The sequence below is a fragment of the Halyomorpha halys genome, unplaced genomic scaffold, assembly GCF_000696795.3.
Source record: "Halyomorpha halys isolate HHAL.00 unplaced genomic scaffold, Hhal_1.1 Scaffold299.1, whole genome shotgun sequence".
NCBI classification, from domain to species: Eukaryota; Metazoa; Arthropoda; class Insecta; order Hemiptera; family Pentatomidae; genus Halyomorpha; species Halyomorpha halys.
In genome coordinates this window covers 337,052-358,319 of record NW_027107963.1, presented here as the reverse complement: position 1 = coordinate 358,319, position 21,268 = coordinate 337,052, and the positions used below count along the sequence as shown (strand labels likewise).

The following is a 21,268-nucleotide window of genomic DNA, read 5'->3' as shown; positions in this document are numbered from 1 at the left end:
CTATTTGTTCTATTCAAATGTTTATTTTTGTTTTTATTTATGTATTATAAATATAAATGGAACTGTTAAAAAAAAAAAAAAAATAAGTTTGGTATTATTAAAAATTTGACTTATTGAGGTGCATAGGACTAAATGAAAAAAATATATATATAAATAAAAACCTTTTTAATGGAGTTTTCATGTATTAAAATTTTTAAAATACTTTGTATTATTAACACTATTTGTTCTATTCAAACATTTATTTTTATTTATGTATTATAAATATATATGGAACTGTATTTAAGAAAATATAAATTAGTTTGGCACTATTAAAAATATGACTTATTGAGGTGCTTAGCTCTAATGGCAAAAAAAAACACTTAATATTTAAATTAAAATCTATATAAATTTGTTTATATATGATATTATTAACATTGTATAAATTAATATTTTTAAAGTAATATTTATTATTAATTCAATTCAAACATTTATATATTTATTTTTTGTGCATTATAAATATAAATGAAACTGTACTTAACGAAGTATAATGAGGAAAAATAAGTTTGATGTTATTAAAGATGAAACTTGGTGAAGTAGGTAGCATTGAGGATAAAATGTCATGAACAACAACTTGAAAGATAAAAAGAAGGTTAAAGGAAAATATGAATGTTCTTTGAAAAATATTAAACATGAGCTGAGAAGAACAAAGGGTTCTTACGATGCAAAGGTGGAAATGATCTAAATCCTCAATACTTTAATCTATTTGTTTTTTTGTTTGAGTAATTTTCTCTGTTGTAATAAACTGATAATTTTTTTAATCTTTAAAAAGTTTATAGGTATTATATATTAGTCTGAAATATACCAAAATTGAAGATAATTATTATTGAAGATACCAGGAAATAAAAAGAAATTGTATACTAATATATTTATTAGATTAAACAATAAAATTTAAATTATTGTGCCTTAAAGGTTTGAAACAATTAGAACATAAATACATGTTGTTGTTGTTAGTTAATTACAAAAAAGATATATATTTTTTAATGAGCTTAAAATTTTTTATAATTATTATCAAGTAAATTAGTTTTTTTTATCTTTTAAAATATCTACAACTTACTCTTTGCTACCTTTGTCTAAACATTATTAAGTTATTTTTTAACAATATATTTTTTACAATTTATTTTTATGGTACTTGGCCCTAAAAAAAGAAGGTCATGATAAAATTTCTCACTGTTGGTACTAGGAGGTAGCTACCCCCTGAATCCTATAGACTGATGACAGTTATGTAACCAACTCACCTGAGCTTCACATGCTTCTGATACTGTCTCTGCCTCAATTCTCTTCTCATTTTGTTCTCTTTGACATTATGGAATTATAATTTGTTTATTTAATTCTGAAAAGTGAGAATACCTACATTCAGTGAGTAAACCACTATTGTTCAATTAGAGTATTACTATGTACTTACTTCATTAGTAGAATAAAATAGTTTAGTTAGCGAAAATATTTAATTGAAAGTTTATTTTATGGATAGATTCACTTCTTTACAGTAATATTCAACCTATATTTAGAGAATGTTTTATTATCTTTGATAAATTAAATAAAATTAATGTCCTATTTGAAGTTATAAAATAAATTGATATTTTATTTCAATATATATACAACGCTACAGAGTGAAGATGGATGATGGATTAGCATTTTGTTGGCAAAATGTCTCACTTTATATGACAATAAAAAAGAAGAAACTCTGGGGAAAGACAGAAACACGAAGACTAAAACTATTGAATAATGGTAAGCTACTTATGTATTGAAGTATACTGTAATTTATCATGAATATATTATTAATGTGCAACTGTGGTACGGTAAAAAATAATCTTTGAGTTGTCAAAGTCTCAATACTTTTTTTCTTAGCCCTACTGTTCATTATTTATATTTAATATTTCTTTTTTCTTGGTAAAGAATCATTTTTTAGTTAATTTATTGCAATGTATTTTTTATGGTTGAAAGTTCATTGAACAAAGTATTTAACAAACCAAATATAAAATTATTTTTTGTATTACCAAAGTGAATTAATTTTTAATTTAGTACAAATAGTAAATGAATAGAAAAAAAATAGAAATTGAAACTTTTACTCAATTCTTGATGTATATATTTAGTTTGAAATACAATTTTATATATACATTTTTTAAATTTGTTAAAATTAAATATGCATTTAGTAATATTTTGAAACTATTTCATTTCTTCTTAACTAGTCAGATTAACAGAACTAGTGTGAAGAAAAAATTAGAAATTGTAAATTTTACTCAGTTCTTGGTATTTTTATATTTAGAATAAAATCCAACTTTTTGTATATTTTTCAAAAAAATTTATAACTGAATGTGTGTTTAATAATAGTTTTATTTTATAAATAAGAACATTTTGAATCATTCTTAATTAGTTAAATTAACAGTAGCATAACATTAATTAAAATCCATATAAGAAACCAACCTTTTATCATTATCCTGGTTGGATTATTATATTTGACCATTATTAATAATTTTTGGAAAAGAATAATGTTACAACTACTAATTAAATATTTTATTATATATATATAGTCATTTAATATGGAGGTATAATATTGTCTCAAACTATATTGAGATTGTAGTATATTTTGTTGAGTATTTTCCTTATACTCAGAACTTATGTAACATGTTTCTATACAACTCAAAATGTTTTCAGTGAGTGGTATTGTTAAATCAGGATGCGTTTCTGCTGTCATGGGGCCAAGGTATCATTTATTTTTATTATTTACTTTTTTTTTGCCTAATTTCATTTATTCTTTGTTGATTATCCTTTATTGCATTTACAAGACCATAAAGTTTCCAAACTATATCAATTTTAACTGTAAATTTTGTTGGTATAATTTTAAAAAAAACCAAAAGGTAAATGTATGTTAAAAAGTGATCGGAAAATGATATTTTAATTTCATTTTGGAAGTTTTTGTACTTGATCAATAAAAATGCTTTATTTAGTATGTGGATAAGTCACATAAAATGTTCACTTCCTGAGTTGTCGAACCTTTATTTAAATAAAAAAGTAATGAATATAATAATTAATATTTTTTTCACTCATATTTTATTAATGTCTCCCCCACACCCAAAACTTTGTGACTCATCATTCGTATTAATATTAAATTATTGATGATTAAATTTTTGTGTAACTTATTACTGATGAAATGTTAATTGGACAATAGCAAGACTTTTAAAACAATTTAATACTTCTAGTCCAGGTGATATCTTTCCGAGCAACTAATTTAATGAACTTCCGCTTTATGTATTATTTTCACTGGTCTCATGAGAAACTTTTTTTTTTCTTCAAAACATTTTATATACAATGTATGACCAGACATATCCATGAATATTTTCTAAATAAAAAAAAAAAATTTATTAACAATAATTTATTTTTTTTTAAATATTTAAGCAAATATTTGTAATTAATAGTGGTGCTGGAAAAACGACGCTTCTTGCTGCATTAAGCCAAAGATATACAGGTATGTAACTTTATTTGTTCATAATTAAATAGCAAATATAATTACTATGAAACTACAAACAACTTTTAACACTGTTAAAAATATCGTTTAAGGTTATTTCCTCTAGTTTTATTAAATAATATACTAATTTTCAGAGTAATATTAAAAATTTAGAATAAATTTTTAGTTTGTTGTATTGTAATGTAATGTTAAAACATTTAGAATAAATTTTTAGTTGCTTGTTTGGTTGACAACCATTAGTTTTATTTATTTTATGTTGTTTACTTCAAAATTTTAGTAAAAATAAGATCGTTACACTTTGAGAGGATGGTATGAGTATAGACTCCATTAATGGTTATAGTATATTTTTAATAATTTCTCATTTCATTCATTATTGTTCATGTAATACTCAACCTCACGTTTAATTATAAACAATTAGCACAGATTAAAAAAAAATTTATTGGGCAAGGAACTGCCCTTGGAGGGGTGACCCCTGTCTAACATAAACATTACATACGTAGCACATAGTCATTACTTTGTTAATACATGACACAAATATTCTCAATACTAATTTAATCTTCTTTATAATTTTTTAAGGTAAGAAAATATTAGCTTTAATAGGTAGAGTGCTAATATTTAACCAAATGTATTTTTTATTTAAAACCATAACAGCATTTTGGACATAATAAAGCCAAACTGCATTTATAATTGAATAAATGGCTATCACATTTTAAATAAATATAAACAATTGGAAAAATATGTGCAACCTATTTCGTAATGTTAATTTAATTTTTTTTAATCTATTCTTTAAATTTTTCATTATATTTATAGGTTTTCTTAAAGGTGAAATCCACCTTAACGGGCGGCCAGTAGATAAAGAGTTAATGTTGAAAATGTGTGGCTTCGTTCCTCAGCATGACTTAGCTATTGAGACACTGACAGTCAGAGAGCATTTAAATTTCATGGTAACTTTTAATATTTAATACTATTGATACAAATTTGTGCCCTTAATCATCAGTCCTTCTCTTGTCTATAATATGTTAATTTCATTTTTAATTTTTTAGGCTACACTAAAAATGGATAGAAGGGTTTCTGCATCTCAAAGAAACAGAATTGTGCATTCATTGATACAAGACCTTGGTTTGTCCAACTGTATTAATTCTAGGCTTTGTAATCTTTCTGGTGGGGAAAGGCGACGTGTCAGTCTCTCTGTTCAGGTAGGACTATTCTTAAAAATAAACATACTAAAAACAAAAGTTTTTTTGTATTCTTATAATATTATTCTAAGTAAAAGATCTTTATAATTCCTGATATATTTTATTCTCACTCTCCTAAATGAGATCCTAGTCATAGAACCCAAAATGGTCAAGGCATGGACATTTTAAATAGCTGAACAAAATTAACTTAAGTAGGTACCTGGAAGATTTAATTACATAGAGATGGTACTATATTAAGAGACTGAAATATTCATTTTCAAAATTCTGACTCACTTCATCATTTTCTTCCATTCTGTTCAAATTTCTAAATCTTCTCATCTGTCAGAAGTGTTTTAACATTGAGATTAAATTTCATTATAAAATTTCTAATTGTACTAGCCTACTTTTTTCTTCTATCTTTGCAAAACTCTCATTTATACCATTTAAATTATTTTTTTTAGCTAGTACAATAGTAAGTGTTAAGGGTTTTTGCATGGATAGGTGAGGTCAACTATTATACTTTTACTTTTATTTCTTTAAAATATTTTCTTTAACTCATAAAATCCCCTTAAACTCAATTTCATTACATTTAATAAAAATGTATCATTACACTGGTATGATCTTAAAAAATACAAAGCTTTTATTTAAAATATAAGCTGTCATAACAATGTATATTTGTTAACAAATTTTTTATCTTTAATTTACTAATCCTTCGAAGTACCCACTTTTTTTTTGGCTTAAGTATTCCATTGAGGACCTATACAGCCCCAGAGTGGGTGGGAAGATTCATTTCTCGGGGCCACTGCAGAATAAATATTGACCACCCCAAGTGGGAATCAAACCTTCTTTACCAAGCTCTCTAGGACCCTAGCCCCAACCCACCCAGTTCCTCCAAATATCCACTTCTTAAATTTTTATTATTTTATAACATTTAAAAATATTTATTATTCAGTTCATTTATGAAATGTAGTTATTGTTATGTTTTAGTTGATCACAGATCCTCCATTGCTAATCTGTGATGAGCCTACAACTGGTCTTGACAGCTATACTGCTGCTACTGTTGTAACACTTCTCCGTCAACTTGCATCAAGAGGTAATTTTTCAACTAGTCTCTGAGATAATTTTATTCCTGATAAAATTGAACTAAACGATTTTTTTTATACAATTTGAAGTAAAACAACAAATTATACAATCAAAAAAGTAAATAGTTCTTAAGCTGTTCATTTGTATATAACTAAATGACGATCATTATTGTAATGGAACTGATCCTCTCCATGACTTAAAATTGAAACCAATGATTTGCAGACTAATTAATTTAATAACTAATAACTTTATATTCTTATGTATTCACTTTATACCCTATAGCTAATAAATTGAACTCAATGGTTACATATAAAAAGGATCATAAAGCTAGTTTATTGAAAGTTTAAATAAGTTACTGGAACCTTTCTATTATGATTAATTAACTCAAATTATGATATTTATCCTTCTTTAAATTTCTGTCTGACCAAAAATGACATTCTCTGTGATAAATAGAACTAGACAATATTATTTTCAAAAACTAAATATAATACTATGACATACCTGTTCAATTCATAATAAAACAACTGCAGCAATAAAAACTTTTAAGATTCACTTGATGATTTTCAGGCAAGGCCATTCTGGCATCTATTCACCAACCAGCTTCAGGAATATTCGAATTGTTTGATACTGTTTCCTTGCTTGTTCCGGGAGGACGCCTTGCATACTTTGGGGAAGTTAATGATGCAAAACAATATTTTGCACAGTATGTATGCAGTAACATAAAAAGAATATAGATTTTTTACAAAAATGAACTTTTTGTGATTTATTTTTAAAAAAATATCTTTATATTTTTTAGAATGGGCCTTACTTGTCCAGCATCATACAACACCGCAGAATTCGTTTTGAAACAACTGAATACCCTTCCAGATAAACTTTGTGAGAAATATGTTACTACTAATACATTTATCCAACTACATAAGGATATTGAATTTGTTAAAAAAAATACTATGAATGATAACCTCATATTCGGTGTAAGTACATTTCATATATTAGTTCTTTAAAAAATATCATATTAGTAAACTCTTTAAATTTATGTCATCCATTATTATGAATAATTTTTTCACCAACCAAATTGGTTTTTAGATGGAAGAGAAGTTCCTGAAGTTTTATTCAGTGTAAGTCTACAATAATTTTGTAATTATGAGAGATAGTTGACCGTGGATGACGTACTAGGAGATGATGGTTGGGAGTGTGGTCAAATGAAATACAAATAAGATGGAGTAGCTTATTTAATTGTGCCAACGTTTCGGCTAGAGTTTCTAGCCTTCATTAGGGCTAAGAACAGAACAAGATAACAACCAATAAGTATAGAAAATAAAAAATAAAATATAAACAGAATGACATAAAGTGAATAATTTTACAGAATGGAATTAATAAAATGAAATGATGAGAGAATTGTAAAATAAAATTTATACATAGATAATTGAAAAAGTAGGTAAAATAACATAATTAAGGAAATAAAATGAAAATGAAGTTATATAATGTAAAGAAGTATAAATATATTAGTTATTAATAATTTAAAAATTGAAATATGGAAAGAAAAAGAAAATTGTGAGAAAGAAAATATAAAAATATTTAAACATAATAATTGATAAAGAGGCAAAATATAGGTAAAGTTTAACAAAAGAGATGAATAGAAGAAGAAGAAAAAATTATTTTTAAAAACAACAACAATAATATAGGGTGAACATAACTAATAACGTGGGTAAGGAAAACTGAGAAAAGAAGGGGAAAAAAAAAATAAAACGAACCTGTTAGCTTGGAAACCAAACGTCAAATGATATACTAAATAAGCTACTCCATCTTATTTGTGTTTAATTTGGCCGCTCCCCCAACCATCATCTCCTAGTAAATTAATTTTGATTTCTAATTTTTAATTACTTAGTCTTAAGAAGTCATTTAACTACTGGTTCTATTTTCTGATTTATATCTACTAGACAAACCGCTACTCTTCTAACTCAGCTGAAGTGGCTATTTTGGAGATCTATGATAGACTTGTACAGAGATTCACACAAAGTTTTTCTTCGCCTCGCGATGTATATTGTGAGTACTTCTCAATCTTGATTTATGGTTGTCCTTTGTAATGCTTTTAAAATATTGTTATTGTATGACAGTAACTTTATTCTATTTTTATATAACTATTCTTTAATTTTTTGTTTGTCATGGGAAATATTTTAGTGTACAGTAGTGTTGTTCAAAACATTAGAATGACATAAATATCATTTTGTAGCCTGATCATTCTAAGGCTCCAACTTAGCTTTCTCATGTCTGCATTTGCACTGATTCGAATCTGGCCTGGGTGAGTTGAGTATTATTCATGTCAGTACTCATGTGAGTTGAGTATTATTCCATGGACCTACGGAATAAACCTCAACCTTCCCATTCAAGCTAGAATTGTTTGGTGATCTGTAGGATAGTCCAGCTTTTCTGCTCCAAGTTGGAGATCATATTTACACTAAACTAAATAAAATTTTAAAAAATTGCAAATATTTTAATTATTTTTAATGAATAATTTCTTAACTTCTTTCTTCAGATTTCGTTGATTCTCCATGTTATACTTCATCTTTTTGATGACTTTGATTTTTTTTTATCCTAATTTTTTCCACTCATTATATATTTTGTTTTTCGTTATTAGTTTTCTAACTGGAAGTTTCTTGTTTGAAACATAAATGATGCCAAATTTGACATGCCATAAAAAAGTAACTCTTTACTGCTATGAAACAGCATAAATATCTTTTTAATTTAATTTTGAAATGTGGAAAAAATAGATCATAAAAGTAATAATTGTTTGAGTATTTCATATATATTTTTTTAGCTTATTTATGCTATTTTTTACCAATTTCTATTTAGTGTACCGGAATACTTGTCTCATCGCCTTACATTGGAACAGAAATTAATCAAGAAGGTATACAAAATCTTCAAGGATTGCATTATTCCGTAGTAACTGAGACAGTTTTTTCACATTCGTATGGTGTAATGCACACATTCCCTACCGAGATACCTGTGTTGCTGAGAGAAGTTCGAGATGGAGTGTATAAACCAGCTTCTTACTATTTAACTAAAATAATTTTTCTAGTGAGTACATATCTTTATTTCTCTTAGTTTTGAAAAGTCACTCAAGTTTAGGAAGCAAGAATATTCTTACAATTCTAACCCTTAAAACAACTGTTACAGATTCCTAGAACCATTTTGGAAACCCTATTCTTTTGTTGGGTGATATTCATGATTGCTGGAGTAAATGACAGCATAGAAGGATTTTTTAATTTATGTCTTCCAGTGATTGCCTGTGCCATTTGTTCTACAGCTTACGGTAATTAATTGAATTTTAATATCATTGTACTATAGTTTTATTATATTTTATTTTTTCTTATTAAAAAATACTATTAGTTGATTTTGTTGGCCCAGTGAAGTTATTTTATCAAATACTATAATAATTTTTCATAATTGTTTGGTTTTTATTTCATAAATTAATTAAAAAACAATGTATTTATTGATTTAATAAATCTATTAATAATTAATAAAGAATAACAGTAAGGCAATTACTGCTTCTTAATTAAATTTATTAACAAAAAATATGAGAAAAAATAATTCTTAGAATTTAATTAGAAGATTACAAAATCAAAGCCTTAGGTCCCCAAAATGTTGATAAATAAATAACTGCAAAATGTTTTGCCGTTTCTGATATCCATCATGACAAAAAAAAGACAAGCTCACATAAATGAAGACTGAAGACCTCCTGGTATGTGTTGAGGTGTCTTGGAGTGAATTGCCATCTCTAGCTCAGTGGTTTCCAAAATATTTTTGCCACAGCACCCTTCTTTGGCAAACAAATTTTTCTCAGAACCCTTGTAGAACTAAATAGAATTGCGGCACCCTCCTTTATCTAATAAAAATGTTTGCACAATTATCCATAGTTAAATGGTAGAATATTTGATTTTTTAATTTAATTTTTTTTGCTTTCTTTAATTGTAAAATTCTGAGAAAGTGGTATGGTATATACTTGAGGCACCCCAGGCTTACACAGCACCTACTTTAGGAACCATTGCTCTAGCTGATGGGTCTTTTTTTTGTTGTTGGTGTGAGATTTGCTCTCATTTATATGTTCATGTCTTGATTACACCTGAATTGGCAGAATATCGACTGCTTAGTTTTTCATGAGTATTTTTGAGACATGTTTATGTTTTTGGAATCTTGTAATTATTATTTGTTATTCTTATATGAGTGGAACCCCCTAGAAAAAAATCTTAGGTGTTCACAAATATCGAACTCATGTTTCCATAGTTCTCAAAGGTCATACATGTATTATACAGCTCGTATTTTGGGGAATAATGATCGTAAATACTGATGACAAATATTTTTTCAGCATTGAAATTTTTTTAAAATAAAATTAGTCTTTAAGTTTTTTTTGTTTTTTTTATTATTTTAATATATAATTTCTTTTTTTTAGGATACTGTATTTCAGCAATGTTCGAAAACATAAGTATGGCCTCTTTACTTTCTGTACCAATTGATTTTATATCATATACTTTTAGCGGTATTTTTCTGCAGTTAAGGTAACATTAATTGATTGTTCATTAAAAGATTAAGATTGTATCCATTGACAATATTTGAACTTTATTCATATTTCCAGTACGGTACCAGTATATTTATCTTGGGTGAAATATATTTCTCGGTTTTATTATGGATTAGAAGCGCTCTCAATATTCCAATGGCAGGGGGTGGAATACATTCGTAAGTAATTGTTTAATTTTCTTTTTTAAGTCATTCAACTATTTGTTTAATATTCTTTACTTCTTTTACTGTCTTTAATTGCAATGGATCATGAAAATATTGCATGTTAATATGTAATAACTTATCTTTTGGATTTCCATATCTGTTTCATGTTTATTTTTTAAAAAATTAAGTTATTTAATACATAGTAAATTTCCTATTCAGCACTTAGTTAAAAAAAAACTAAAAAGTTTAATTTATTTACCACCAATTATTATTTATAATCATAAGTTTACATAGCACAGTGACTAGAATATTTAATTTTTATGTATTTTTCTTCTTCTTTTTTTTAAACATGGTTTTAAAATGAAAAATTTCTAAAGATTTTATAATCTAAAATTTTTCAATTGTAGATAGTATACCAACTTGTTTAGACGTTCATTGTTAGTGTAGGAAAATACAAATATGTATTAGCCATTCAATTGATAAATTAAGGTCTTAGTAATATAGATGTAAATAAAATGTCTATATTTATATTTTAAACTTTAATTTTTGACTTCCAGCTTGTTCTGAGAATAAAGATTTACCTTGCATAACAACTGGAGAAGAAGTTCTACATAAATATGGTTACCATAGTTCAAATGTAGCTCTAGATATTGTAGGCCTCTTTGTTTTATTTCTTTGTCTACATTTCATTGGATATTTGTTCATTAGAAAGAGAAGCAAGAAATGTAGTGCTTATTAATATTTTATGAATATTTATGTACAGATAATGTAAATTTTATTTTGTAAGAATAGAAAGTTTCAATGTAAACATTTTAAATAGGTTTTAATGAATATAAACTGACAACTACAAACCTCAATATAATTTGTTAATGGATGTTTGTTATGTTTTATTGTAAACTATTAGAGAACTATATTTTTTCAATAAAGAAGTATTCTCTAATTTATTATTTGTTAGCCTCAATAAAAACTATTTAAGTAGTTAGATATTTTAAAACTTTTTTCCTGAGAAAATGACTAATCTTTTTATTTTTTATTTTCAAAATCCTCTTTATTTATATATAATTACAATTAAAAATATATAATATAATACATAGTATATATACAAATTTTACATAATGACTTTGTTTGCCGTATGGCAGTATAGATGGGTTACAGTGTCTGCTGAAGGCAGTTTTACATTGCAAGCATAATAGTTGGGGGCTTACATAGAATGTGGAGGGACCATTCTGACTGGTGGTGGTGGTGGTGTGATGACTTCACGCTGCAGAGCCCGAAGTCCTGCCCTCGGCGAGGACGTCTACCCAGGGGACAGTGCTTTGCCACCTCCCAGGTCTTGGTGGAGGGGCGATATCTCTGAAGAGCGGGTTGGCACAGGCCTTCAACCCATCAAAAAATTTGATGTGCCTTCGGCCTATATACTCCGGCACTGAGGGTAGCTGGAGTTCCTGGTGGATGGTGGTGTTTCTGGCCCTCTATAGAGTAGTTCCACGGACGATTCGCCGGAGGACAGAATTCTGATAGCTCTGCAGCTTTTCAAGCGTTATTAGGTAGAGATGACGCAGCAGTGGTACACTATAGAGCAGAGTCGGTCGGATTATAGCCTTGTAAATTTGCAGCTTCAGCCTTAGTGAGAGTTGTAGGGATTTCATGAGATGGTAGAGCTCGTAGCTCTTCTGGGGGGCCAGCTTAAGTCTCTCCCGAACGTGACTGGAGAAGGTGAGGTGCCTATCCAATGTGATGCCCAGGTAGAGAATGGAGGTGGAGATTCGCTGGTCGACTTCATCTACTTTGAATGTGGTAGGTGGTGGTAATGACTAATCTGAGTGTTTTCAGCTATATAAACCTTGAAGGAAGAAGTATAATGCAGGAAGTTGACTAGCAGGAAAAATGAAGCAAAAAAGGCCGACCTTTTGATGGACCAGGGGCCTGGCAGAGGAGTAGAGGAAGAGTAGAACCCAATCACTGGCTGCCTTCTATTTCAGTTTATGCCAGACATTCCATAACAAACCTAAACTTAAACACCATGGTTGTGGCTTTTTGGCTTCATTTTTGCTTTGAAGGAAAGGTTATAAAAAATCCAGAATAAAAGAAATTGACAAAAATGAAAATGCGATAAAAGCAAATAAGCAATTCTATAGTTGTAACTATATAAAAGATTTGTCAGAAGGAATAAAAAGGCCTTTAAGGATTATGATATGGAAGATATATCATTAAGTTTCAAACCAAACAATAAATTAAAAAATTTTTATAACAGAACAAAAGACCCAATAGACAGTAAATATTAATCGGGATTAGTATATAAAATTCCATGCATTAATTGTCCAGCCATATATATAGGTTATCGGTATAGTTATATATAAAGATGAAAAATAAAAAAATGTCTATCAGCCTATTGATTTGTTTTTTTGGACACATAAAATTAAAACCATATCAAATTTTAGTGTGTCTGCCATTTTGTCTTAAGATTAATGTTGCTAGAATGTTTTTATGGTAATAAATAATAATATGAAGTTTCATATGAATTGGTTTCACCATTCTTCTGTGGAAAGCAGACAAAATATCAATGTTTCATCCTCCATCATTTTGTTTTAAAAGGGCCAGTGGTAGATTGATATCAGGGGTGGCATAACCTTCCCTTCAAAGCAAAAATGAAGCCAAAAAGCCACAACCATGGTGTTTAAGTTTAGGTTTGTTATGGAATGTCTGGCATAAACTGAAATAGAAGGCAGCCAGTGATTGGGTTCTACTCTTCCCCTACTCCTCTGCCAGGCCCCTGGTCCATCAAAAGGTCGGCCTTTTTTGTTTCATTTTTCCTGCTAGTCAACTTCCTGGATTATACTTCTTCCTTCAAGGTTTATATAGCTGAAAACACTCAGATTAGTCATTACCACCACCTACCACATTCAAAGTAGATGAAGTCGACCAGCGAATCTCCACCTCCATTCTCTACCTGGGCATCACATTTGATAGGCACCTCACCTTCTCCAGTCACGTTCGGTTAGTAAAAGAAGTGGTTAGTAAAAGTTTTAAATTTAAGAAAGAATTATGTAGAAGAATTTATGTATGTAGGAATCTATTTTTAAAAAACAAAGATTTTATAATGTTATTATGATATTATTTTAATGATTAATTTATTTAGAGATGGGACAAAGGCAATTAGCCGGCATTTTTAAGTTTTTTAAAAAATAAAATGACAACAAAATAAAGGTAGGGCCAAGGAAATCAGTATGTAAGTGAAGGAAATAATGAAATTGTTATATAAAAATAATATTTAAAAAAAATCTTTTTGTAGGTATCCTTGAAAATGACCTGAGGGTCAAAACGTTGGAAGGTTTTAAAAAGAATAAAGTTGAGAAAAAAAGGGATCAAATTTGTTTTTAAATAAACTAAACCACTCTCAAACAAGAATATATTAATAAAAAATAATCTAATAAAGTTCAGTTGTTCAGGGAAGCCCCTTCTGAATTTGGCCTAATTCAGGGTCAGAGAAGCCAACAGGTAGTTCCTCCAATGCTCTTTACGCTATGAACCCTGTACGGTAACCCCTAGTACTCTTAAATGGGGGTTGGACAAGGGGTACCCCCTAGTACTCTTAAATGGGGGTTGGACAAGGGGTAACCCCAGTACTCTTAAATGGGGGTAACCCCTAGTACTCTTAAATGGCGGTTGGACAGGGGTACTCCCTAGTACTCTTAAATATAAATTTTTGATGAAATAAATTAATATATAACTTAACCCATTCAGAACAAATACATTGGACATATATCTGTGTTACACAGTTGAAACAATTTTGACTAACTGGCGCTACGAAGTGGTAATCTACCCCTGAATTCTCCTGTACGACCCCCTTCGTTTTAACAATACAATCCATGTCGCTATCCAGCGATGAGCCTTCCGATTCAACATAATTTCATCCTTAACGGAAACGTTTATCGTTATTGAAGTCTTTATTTCTGGAACGGATCGCGTTTCTTTAATTGAGAACCTATTAGGCATATTAGAGACAATTTTAAGAAACGTAAAGGTCTAATTATACAATGACAAGTTTGGCAATTATACAATTGACAATAATCTGTAAAATAATAGAATAACATGTGACCCCACTAAGGATGCGTTGGCCCTGCTCAAGTCACCACTGGGTAGATTCACTTTTTCTCTTAGCCCAGTTATTTAGTCGGCAGATGTGAGTTACTACGTCTTAGTTGTTCGTTCAATTAAATATCTGTTTCATTTTCGTACCATATATCTGATGAAATCCAACACGATTTCTTCAATAAAGTTATTATATAAATCTAGAAATATGCTACTACAAATTGCAAGGCATTGAAAATTAAGCAACTTCATCCTCTAAGTTATGAATTCTTTAACATTATTATAAAACTTTGTAAATTCTAAATACGTTTTATAGCTAATTAAAAAAAAATTGTTGATACTCCGAACTGAGAAAGCCTCAACTCGACTCAGAGTTGTTTAGTATTTGCTCAGCCTTGGTGGAATAACTGAGTAGTACTTTTAATGAAAAGTAGCTGAATGGTGTCAAAAACATATACTAGTGACTTCAACCATACATTATTAACAGTAATTACTCTTTTTCTATTAGGCCAAGTACTATTTATTAAGATAGTCTTTGTATAAGAGATTTTGAGCCGTCAATTTATTAAAATAATAGTTAAAATTAGTTAATTGATTAAGATAATAATTTTATTGATTGTGCTGAACTTTTGAGTAATTTTTACTAACCGCCTACCTTTCTTTTCTCTGTCCCAAAGAATGCAGATATATGTTGTGTCAGCTTTTTCCCGTGCTATGGTTTTGGTTACGTTGGTGGTCAGTAACACTATACACAAGTATTAGGATTTGTGAGAGCTATATAGAATTTCTTTTAGCTGGGAATGGACTTAAGTTACGTCGGCCGTTAGGAATGAGAGCTCCTCCCAAATCTTCATTACCATAAATAGAAAGATAACATAAATTAGTAATACATAATTTAATTTATTCTTTGAGACTGGTTGGTTTATCAATTATAATACAAAATATCCATATAGTCTTAACATGTTTATGTACTTATAACACCTACGTTTCGGCCATTCCGACCATACTCGAGATTATCTTATTTATAATATCACAGCTAACAATTTCATTAAAAATATAGCTTAGTCTATCAACCTATTTTTATCTACTATTTTTTCTGATTCTTCTGATTGAATTTACTCTATCTTATATAAGTTAATGTAAACTTAATGAAATTAGAATAAGTAACATAATGGATAAAAGTAGATTAAGTATATATTTTGACAGAGGCAGGATAGCCTACAACTTTTTAATGACATTATTAGCTGTGATATTATAATTATTATTTTTAAAAAATTTATTTATTGACATTTACAACTGTTATATTAAATACAACATGTAAATTTGAAGTAAGATCATAATGGTATGATACAGGGATGTGAGAAACTACCCATTGGTAGCGCTCTAAAAGCATTTTTACAATATAAGGTCTCCAGGCCATCTTCTTTTCAGGCGCCACGGAGGATTGTCAGGAACGAAAGAGGAAGCAAGGTATGAGTGGTTAGGGAGTTTATAATGGAAGGATTGATATCTGGTTCGGGCTAAATCGGTTACATAAGGAACATTAAGGTCTCTATCGATGATTTTCTTGGTGACAAAGTAAGGAGCATTGATGAGGATTTTACGAAGGATTTTGGATTGTAAGGATTGGATACGAGAGAGATTTGAAGGCTTAGTGGAGCCCAAAGTTCAACTCCGTATGTTCAGATACCTGTGATATTATTAATAAGATATCCTTGAGAATGCAGGAAGGGCCGAAACGTAGGAATTATTGTAAAATAAACATGTTGATACTATATAGATATTTTTTATTATAGTTGATAAATTAAGAATTACAAATTGATAGATAATAGATATGATTGAGTTAACATGAGAATTTAGAATGAAAATTATGGTAATGGTTTAATCTTTTTATTTCAATTTTGATCAAATAAATGTATATATATTAACAAGCTCTCTTAAAACAATTTTTGTACCGAAAATAAGAAGATTGCTAATTAGATCGAAACGTTGTAAAATCATTAATTTATTTTTGTTAAAATATTCCCAGCCCTTCTCAACTTAATTTACGCTCCTGCCTTCACCTTAAATAAACTAATAAATGCTGCTAAGAAATCCTTTTAGTAAAGCGTTTTACCGAACCAGTTAATTAAGAATGATATTAGTAAGATTTAATCAAGTTAAATTTTTATTGGATATGTTGATGCATAACAACTATTTGACAATTGAAAATTTTTTCACCCCCTTATTTAGGTATTTCAATTTCAAAGATTAAAACATACTGTAATTCTGAAAAACTTTTCAGCCTGAACAACTATATTTATCGTGTATTTTACAGATCAGAAATAAAAAGAGTTATGAAATGAAATGATTCAAAGTATTACAAATATTATTATAATTTATAGTGAAATTTTGCCGCCCCCTAAAAGTGCCCCAAATAGGTTGTTCCACTGATCCACAGACTAACTTAACTAAAGAGCTCATATACGCCTTTACGCGGAGTGCTACAAAATTTCCTTATTTGAGCCTAATGTATAAGATATGACTACTCGAATGGGCCCGAATTAGATTGAATAATAGAAGGTTGTGTGTTATTAGAGGTTACAGGTCTCGACGAAGGGATGCTGAAAGATTTTTAGGACAAAACGTAGTACGGTTTTCGTCGGAGAAGATTCGGTCTCAGTTTGGTGGATACGTTTGGTTGTATTCGTGAATGAAACTCGTACTACAGTAAACAACCGAAAGGATGTTCATCCTGCTGTATAACTCCTGACTTAAGAAATTGGCTTACTTTGAAGGCATGCGGGGCTATTAATTTCCATCTCTTGGCGTAAAGTTTCATGAATGCTCCCATGGACCGGCCTTCTCTGTTCGAAGACTTGAATGACACAGAGTACGTATGGGATACCTAGACAGATTAGAGGACGAGTAATTAATCTGAATAAATTTCTGGCGCGACAACAGAGCATTACCATAGCACGTGACAACGTTACTGAAAGGCGAGTTAAAACTGTTATTCAATCCTACACGATAATATCAATGTCACGGAGTTGTGATCTAATTTATTCCAACTGATTTTGAATAAATAGTTCAGAAGTTGATAGATTTGTTTATGTACTGTCATTTAAAACAAAAATAAATAGTTTTTACATTTATGTCTGAATTTGTTTTCTTTTTTTTTTTATTATCCATTAACTATTTTTTTACTCACAATACGAAGAAATATCATGCTAATGAAAGAAAGTGTAACGAATAGGTAAGTAAACAAATACACGATTTTTCAAGTGTACCCCTTTGAATACTGAATAGTATATTTTTCAGTTCCGAAGTCAATTTTAAAAATCAATATTCGTCATGATATAGTGTCTCAAAGACTTAAATCACCACATTTAAACCTGTTCTATATTAGAAAAGAACACGGTTCAATTGAAAAAATTAGTTTTTCTTTTTTTTTATTCTATTGATCTAATTGGGCACGGAGTGTGGTACTCACAAGAGACAGGTTTCTTTTTTTTTTTTTTAATATGAGGTTCTATTATCTCCAGAGATTCACGTTGAAATGGAAAGAAAGCTACACGATAACAAAAAGGTTTTAGGACAGGAACATTCGAGATGTTGGCCCTGGTACAAGCCCTTGACTCCTGAGTCCCAGGTCTAGGTTTATATCCCGCCAATGGATGGTAAAATCTATTTTTAGATGTAGCCATGATTCGTGTATATTGAAGAGTGATTTCAACAGGTTGAAAACTTTGGCGGACGAATATGTTGGTGATATCTGCTTTTTTACGAGCTGCAATATAACTGCTTTATGCTTTTTTATATATGTAACAAAAGCAACGTTTTATTAGACTTATGAACTTAAAACAAATAGATGATTGTTCTAATAAACAATTTTTTAACACTCAGTTAATTTATTCAATTATAAAAATAAAATAAAAAATTTTAAAACAACCAAATATGAAATCATCTCTAAGGTATTTGGCTAGATTTTCGCGAGGCTGGAGCTTTCTCTAGGGCCTAAATTGTGCGACTGACGAATGAGATTCCAAATTTGTAGATATGTTCTCATGTTTGGTTTTGAGTAGAGATCTTTTTGTCGTAGAGCCAATAGTTTTCGAAAAATAAGAAAATAGTGACATTTTTTCCGATTTTTTTTCCCTGAAATTAGCATTTTAGATTCAAGGTAGCTAAATCCAGAATGTATTATTTTTTTTAGCAACCCAGAAAATTTATAAAACAACCAAATATGAAATCATCCCTGAGGTATTTGTCTAGATTTTCGCGAGGCTGGAGCTTTCTCTAGGGCCTAAATTGTGCGACTGACGAATGAGATTCCAAATTTGTAGATATGTTCTCATGTTTGGTTTTGAGTAGAGATCTTTTTGTCGTAGAGCCAATAGTTTTCGAAAAATAAGAAAATAGTGACATTTTTTCCGATTTTTTTTCCCTGAAATTAGCATTTTAGATTCAAGGTAGCGAAATCCAGAATCTATTATTTTTTTTTTTTTTTAGCAACCCAGAAAAAACAAAGAACAGTATAGAAAAAAAATTAATATGGTTTTGTTTTCTGCAACTCTCTTATTGGTGACAACGAGATGCTTTTTTAAATGTTTCAAATTAATTATAAACTTTCTGATTTTAATACTTGCTCATTCATTTGAGTCAAATTTTGTTTGTTAGATTCTTGTGAAAATATTTCACTTGCTATTAATTAGAAATAAAACAACGCATCACTTTATATAGTTTTTAAAAGTAATCTATAATTTCAAAATTTTTATTTTATATTTTATCTATTTTAATTAATATGTTGCCATTTTTTCTTGTGACTTTTCATCTATAATATATTAATTCATGATAATTTTATCTATTTTAATTAATATACTGTAGATGAAAAGTCATAAGAAAAAATTACAACTAATACTTCCTTGGAGTAGTATTAATGAAACCAAAAACTTTTAATAATATGACTGGAGTGCAGAAGTAGAAAAAAATTGTTTAGGTAAAGTGGCCAAAATATTACTAAAATATTTTATAGATAAACAATTTATTTTTCCATAGTTTCATTTTTGTACAATATGGGTTAAATGAGGTCCTAAGGATTTTTTCCCCTCAATCATTGTGGTTGATATTACTTACAATCTAATACATTTTAAATTGATACATTCAAAGTTTATTATATTAATGTTTTTATAAAATTTTCGAGGAATTGAAAATGCAGTTTTCGGGTGGCCTTTATTTTTGTCATTTAAATTCTTTATAAATAAAATTTTTCAAGCGTCAATCCTAGTCAATCTCCTTTCAACCTTTTTTTATAAAAATCTAAAAAAATAAATAATTATAAAATAAAATTTATCACTTAGTAATTAACATTTGCAATATATCTCGTAAATGCCAGTAATTTAAAGATGATAAACTCAAGATGTCATCACTACTGAATACTGAAACGTTCTTCAAACTATATGGTACCATATCTGTTCAATCGTTTACCACAAGAATTGATGAATATATCAATGGGTACTTTCTTATTTCTACAAATCTCAATAACTGATTTTGATTCACCAAACGAAAACATCTTCCTTTATTTTTTCTGAACTCCACTTATTAACCTCGATTCATTATATTAAGTTTCAAATTAACTATGTATATGCGCATATGTTAATTACATATAATGGAGTGTATAAAAAAAATGACCGCTTTTCAACCAAATATTTGTATTATTATTTCTTTTATTTAAAATACAATTAATACTCAAAGAATAGTCCATTGTTATTTTATGTCATTAGCCAATGGCTCTATCCCACACTATCAGTCTTTGGGATGGCAGTTAAAGAACTCTTGGACCACAATTTGAACTTCCGCAAAATTATCAATTTTTTTCCCCTTGAACGATAAACCGGCTGTGAAATTGTTTTTCTAGTAATGCCTAAAAATTACGAGAATACAATGTCATGTTTCTTCTTTGAAACAAATAACTAAACTGAGTTTTTTTTTTTTAACAAGTCGAACGGGATTAAACAAGCTTAGAGAATGCTCTAAAGGGATTATTAAGTATTTAATAGGATTCAAATATTTACATTCCTTTGAAATCTTGAATTTAATAAAACGGTCATTGTTTTTTATACACCCAATTATTATTTATTTAAATATACTTAAGATCCTTTTTTTTTTTATTTGACTCATCATTATGTTCTATTGAATCCTTTACCTACCCTTTAGTTTTAATGCTCCTTTTTGTTTTTTTGTATTAGTTATCATGATACATATTTGATGTATTATTGTACGTTATATTTATAATATATTTTTTCTTTTTTTATATTTTAAATTATATTCTTATTTTTAATCAAGTTCATTTCACATTTATTATGAATTGATTAGCACATTATTATTAATTTATTAATTGTAAATTCATATCATTATTATTAACTTCATAAGTTCTTTAAATTATTTTTTTTTTTACTTTACTTTATTTATTTCTTATTTTTTTAGTTGTATTCATTTAATTAAATAATTAGTTTTATCGCTATAAATGAATTCATATTCTAATGTTGTAGCTTATAATCATAGTAGCCTCTACTAACTCATAGCCGTAATAACTCATATTTCATTTATGTATGTTATTTGGGCACCGAGTAATAGATGTTGACATCTCGTCGGGTCTTGTTGGATGCACTTTTCTAAATAAATAAATAAAAATACTCCCGCCTTCCTGTGCTAAGCTTAT

General features: G+C 28.6%; 2 protein-coding genes across 3 annotated transcripts in view; both read left to right on the top strand.

Annotated features, from left to right (window-relative positions):
• The window catches only part of LOC106680944 (protein scarlet), a 12,964-nt gene extending 1,545 nt beyond the window's left edge, over positions 1–11,419 (top strand). The window contains exons 2-17 of one of the 2 annotated variants that reach the window (XM_014420987.3): positions 1,220–1,395; positions 1,646–1,764; positions 2,692–2,740; positions 3,453–3,502; positions 4,313–4,446; positions 4,546–4,698; positions 5,665–5,770; positions 6,328–6,463; positions 6,557–6,731; positions 6,844–6,875; positions 7,698–7,803; positions 8,611–8,835; positions 8,935–9,070; positions 10,208–10,313; positions 10,391–10,491; positions 11,034–11,419. In XM_014420987.3, the coding sequence (XP_014276473.1) occupies positions 1,653–1,764; positions 2,692–2,740; positions 3,453–3,502; positions 4,313–4,446; positions 4,546–4,698; positions 5,665–5,770; positions 6,328–6,463; positions 6,557–6,731; positions 6,844–6,875; positions 7,698–7,803; positions 8,611–8,835; positions 8,935–9,070; positions 10,208–10,313; positions 10,391–10,491; positions 11,034–11,215 (1,803 nt within the window). In that variant the 5' untranslated portion in view covers positions 1,220–1,395; positions 1,646–1,652 and the 3' untranslated portion in view covers positions 11,216–11,419. The remainder of the gene's footprint in view (positions 1–1,219; positions 1,396–1,645; positions 1,765–2,691; positions 2,741–3,452; positions 3,503–4,312; positions 4,447–4,545; positions 4,699–5,664; positions 5,771–6,327; positions 6,464–6,556; positions 6,732–6,843; positions 6,876–7,697; positions 7,804–8,610; positions 8,836–8,934; positions 9,071–10,207; positions 10,314–10,390; positions 10,492–11,033) is intronic. The other variant, XM_014420985.3, reaches the window with a different exon arrangement.
• A 1,984-nt stretch (positions 11,420–13,403) lies between these two features.
• Positions 13,404–21,268, top strand: part of LOC106680935 (pyridoxine/pyridoxamine 5'-phosphate oxidase) — a 43,815-nt gene continuing 35,950 nt past the window's right edge. Inside the window, exon 1 of the mRNA XM_014420975.3 lies at positions 13,404–13,473. The gene's annotated coding sequence lies outside the window, so the exon portion shown is untranslated. The remainder of the gene's footprint in view (positions 13,474–21,268) is intronic.